Source organism: Dreissena polymorpha, chromosome 12 (assembly GCF_020536995.1).
Source record: "Dreissena polymorpha isolate Duluth1 chromosome 12, UMN_Dpol_1.0, whole genome shotgun sequence".
Lineage (NCBI taxonomy): Eukaryota > Metazoa > Mollusca > Bivalvia > Myida > Dreissenidae > Dreissena > Dreissena polymorpha.
This window is the reverse complement of record NC_068366.1, coordinates 26,827,986-26,831,548: the sequence shown is the minus strand read 5'-3', so window position 1 is coordinate 26,831,548 and position 3,563 is coordinate 26,827,986. Positions and strand designations below refer to the sequence as shown.

The 3,563-nt window shown below is 31.7% G+C and overlaps 1 protein-coding gene across 1 annotated transcript; it reads right to left on the bottom strand.

The window, feature by feature from the left end:
- Positions 1 to 438: 438 nt before the first annotated feature.
- Positions 439 to 2,507, bottom strand: LOC127852895 (adhesion G protein-coupled receptor E1-like). Its single transcript, XM_052386929.1, has 4 exons — positions 2,384 to 2,507; positions 2,067 to 2,108; positions 1,621 to 1,689; positions 439 to 861 (listed from the first exon to the last, which is right to left on the bottom strand). The coding sequence occupies exons 1-4, from the start codon at positions 2,471 to 2,473 to the stop codon at positions 808 to 810; spliced, it is 255 nt and encodes an 84-aa protein (XP_052242889.1). The 5' UTR covers positions 2,474 to 2,507; the 3' UTR covers positions 439 to 807.
- Positions 2,508 to 3,563: the final 1,056 nt, after the last annotated feature.

Here is a 3,563-nt window from a genome sequence, read left to right as displayed (position 1 = left end):
GAATGGCGGATTGCCATTAAAATTTGATTGATAGATTAATTTATCTGTTCATTCTAAATCAAAGTAATTGCAATATATAATACATATTGTTCTGAGCATATCTGCCAGTTTGGATTCTAATTGGTGTGACAATACTCTTTACCTTATAAAAAACAAGCGCATACGTCTAGAAAGCAAGTCTAAAAATTCCACATATTCCAATGAGATTTAAAAAAAACTGTATACATATCTAATACAGAGCTGTTATTCATTTTACCGTAACATTTTTGTTTTAAATTGTCAACCACTTGATACAACATACTCCATTATAATTTGTCTCGAAATCAAATCAAACGATACATGCTGTTTCCGAATCGAAACAATGAAGCACACACATACAAAAAACATGAGTGTATAACTAGTTATAATATTAGTGATTTCTGATTATGCATAACGATCTGATTAAAATATAAAACACAAACAATGTTCAATATTTTGAATTATTTTACGTACATATTATTTTGTTTTGTGGTCGGAATAAACCAGATCTTTTTCTCTAAAAAACCATCGAAAACATTCAAATGCACATGAATACTTGAATAATGAATATCTGAATATAACATAACATGGAACACTTCTATAACACTCCCTTAATATCATTTGTGTTATCGTCAAGATCAGTCATGTGAATTAATCAAATTTACACATTGCTAGTCGTTCCTATTCCATGGAATGCCTGAGGCTCCTAGTTTGGTAATACGTTCCTTTTGAAAGTTCGAACCGAAATAAATACACATTACACATGGATTGATCGGACTCAGTGTTGTCTCAATCGCAATCACGTCGTTTACCGGTCGATTGTTTCGACATGTTATGTAGTTTCTGAAACACATGAATTTAAATGAGTCTTTTCAACATGACGTCTAATAATCTTGTGCCTTTCCATTCTGTGGCAATAAACACGGTTGTAAACACGTGTGTTACAGATGAGTAGTCGTTAGTTCATGTATGATCTCTAAAGGTTTGAAATTCGAGTTGGGCTATGCATTTTATCTTAATATTTCGCATCGCAAAATTGTCAAAAAGTTAAACACAATAACGACTCATCAATCATAAATCATACTAGTAGGTTATTATATTATTATATTATATATCTGATTATTGAACTAATTAAAGTTTATTACTGTAAAAGACAATTTTATAGAAAATGGATCCTTCAAATAAAAAAAATAAAAAATCAGACATCTTATACCTAACTTCCTTGAGCTAAAGCACCAATTAATATTTAAGTAGTCCGTGACGTACAAATTACTTACAATAGTTTAGGTTGTTTATCTAGTTATTTGTAATCGACATTTTTATTGTAAATACAGCATTGCTATCATGTATAAAATACTATTTATTTATGACTTCACTAAAGAATTACTACTTAGAGAAATAATATTGCCTAACAAAAGTAATGTTTAATCATTTGAAATGTGAACATATAACATATCCTTAAGCGTCATTATTAATATGAATGAACTGTTTAACTGTTTTAACTTATTGATAGCAATGTGAAACTTATAATGGTTACATATATTCAAGTATTTGTTCGAGTGTCTGTCGCCTAATTTATGATTATTTAATATTGTAAATTACCAGTGACAATTCACTCATCATCGATTTGTTTAAGCGCCTTATTCTCTCCCTCTTGAAGCCATCTTTGACCTAAATGACGGAAAATACAGTAAATATTAAAGACATTGCCACATGCTTATCATGTCAACAGTTCTTATAGCAAAATAAGAGTATCATAGAATTTCATAGATATCGCAACATAATGTTTTTGTGTAGTGTTCCTGTCAGCAATTCCGTAGAATCAACTTTGTTAAAGATGCTGTCAATTGCTCGTTTTAGAATTAAGTACAAATGAATTGGGAATATGCACATAGAACCTTATACGGTATGACACCATTATTACAAACGCCAGAAAAATAAATCAACATATGCAGAACAAATAGCTATAATCGGAATGGTATATATACATCGCAAAGATATTGTAAACAACCGGAAGATTGTATTTTAAGATATCATAAGACGTTTACCTTTTCATTTAAAACGCAGTTGCATACGAAGATATAAACGCCCTACAACAAAACTTTAAAACCTTATAACAAAATACGATTCAAAAGATTATATTATATAATGTTGATTAAGTACTTGACATGCCTAGTAAAATATTTTTAGATTTAGTTAGACGTGTTGATGAAACGAATAGAATGTCACAGGAACAAAAATCGTCTTGAGAATATCCGTATGCGATACAATGCAAATGTCTAGGCTTATTTGGCGATCGTTGATCTGACAGATAGGTACGTAGTTTATATAACACGCAGTGATATGACGCACTATGCGTACCAACCTGCAGCCCGTTGCAGACTGCGAACACATACTGCATGAATGAGGCAGACTCGTTGACGTAGAAGATGCCGAGAATCCATGAGACGCCCATCAGAGGCACGAGAACGCACAGAGACCAAAGAGTTGTCCTACAAACAATTAGCTATTTCTTAATTTTATACTTGAACTGTTTTGAATTCCTTATAAACTCAACAGGTTTTCGTAGAAATTAAATTCATTTATCAAGTTCCAATGACTGAATATGAAGTTTAGTTCACCGAAATGTATATTGAAGGTAACACATACAATTGGTTGAAAGCGTTTGGCGCAAATCGACTATATACGTTATTGAACGAATAGTACAAACGTACTGTACTTATTTGCAGGTATCGCATGTTATCATGTGTGGAATACGTTCGATAATCAATCACTAAATAGTATGTAATCGACGTATTTCTATGTTGATGGTAGTTTAATACTTTTGGTAGGTTTGTTGTTCAAATAAAACAAGCTCTGAAAAGTGTAATTGAATTACGGACTCGGGCACTTATACACGTGTTACACTTAAATATTATAAGTAAATGTATAATTATCTTACTTGATCTTGTCCTTAATTGGCGTGTCTACCATGGCTTTTAGAGCAAACATTTTCTTAAACAACATAATCAAAACAATGACGTTGAACTGAAATAGAAACAAAATAAGGATTAAACACTGCTTTCCCCTATTCAGGTGCGATAAAAACCAGATTTTGTTTTCCGCGTCATTGAATGTAACTTAGTTACATAACTACCAATGGTGTGTCCATAAATAATTATATTATCAGTTATGTAAACGATTACCAGTATTACGAATAAGGCTGGACCAACAAATGCCCATCTGAGTCCACGAGATAGAGAAAGCCAGCAGCTGGAAGAAACTGTATTGTTTATATAGGTCTTAATACATTGTTGCATTACATAACGAGACATTTAATGTAACAAGTTTAAAGCATGTAACATATTCGTTAATTTCTAGACTCGATTATGGTTTTATTAAAATACCTTTAAGCAGATACGTGCTGTGTCAGCAAATGAGAATATTTACACGTTTAATACATAAGAAAAATTTTGTTTAACATATGAGCGCAATGCACATACTAATCATCGGTGCCATATCCATCTGCTTTTGTGATTGAAAGTGTACTTCCAACTATGATTACA

What these genes read in the sequence shown, in the direction of transcription:
- LOC127852895 (XM_052386929.1), bottom strand. Translation starts at nt 2,473, where the DNA reads ATGGGCGTCTCATGGATTCTCGGCATCTTCTACGTCAACGAGTCTGCC. An exon ending in CAGTCTGCAACGGGCTGCAG is followed by an intron (nt 2,109 to 2,383) that starts GTTGGTACGCAT and finishes GTTTTGTTGTAG; the next exon opens with GGCGTTTATATCTTCGTATG. An exon ending in ACTGCGTTTTAAATGAAAAG is followed by an intron (nt 1,690 to 2,066) that starts GTAAACGTCTTA and finishes TCCGTCATTTAG; the next exon opens with GTCAAAGATGGCTTCAAGAG.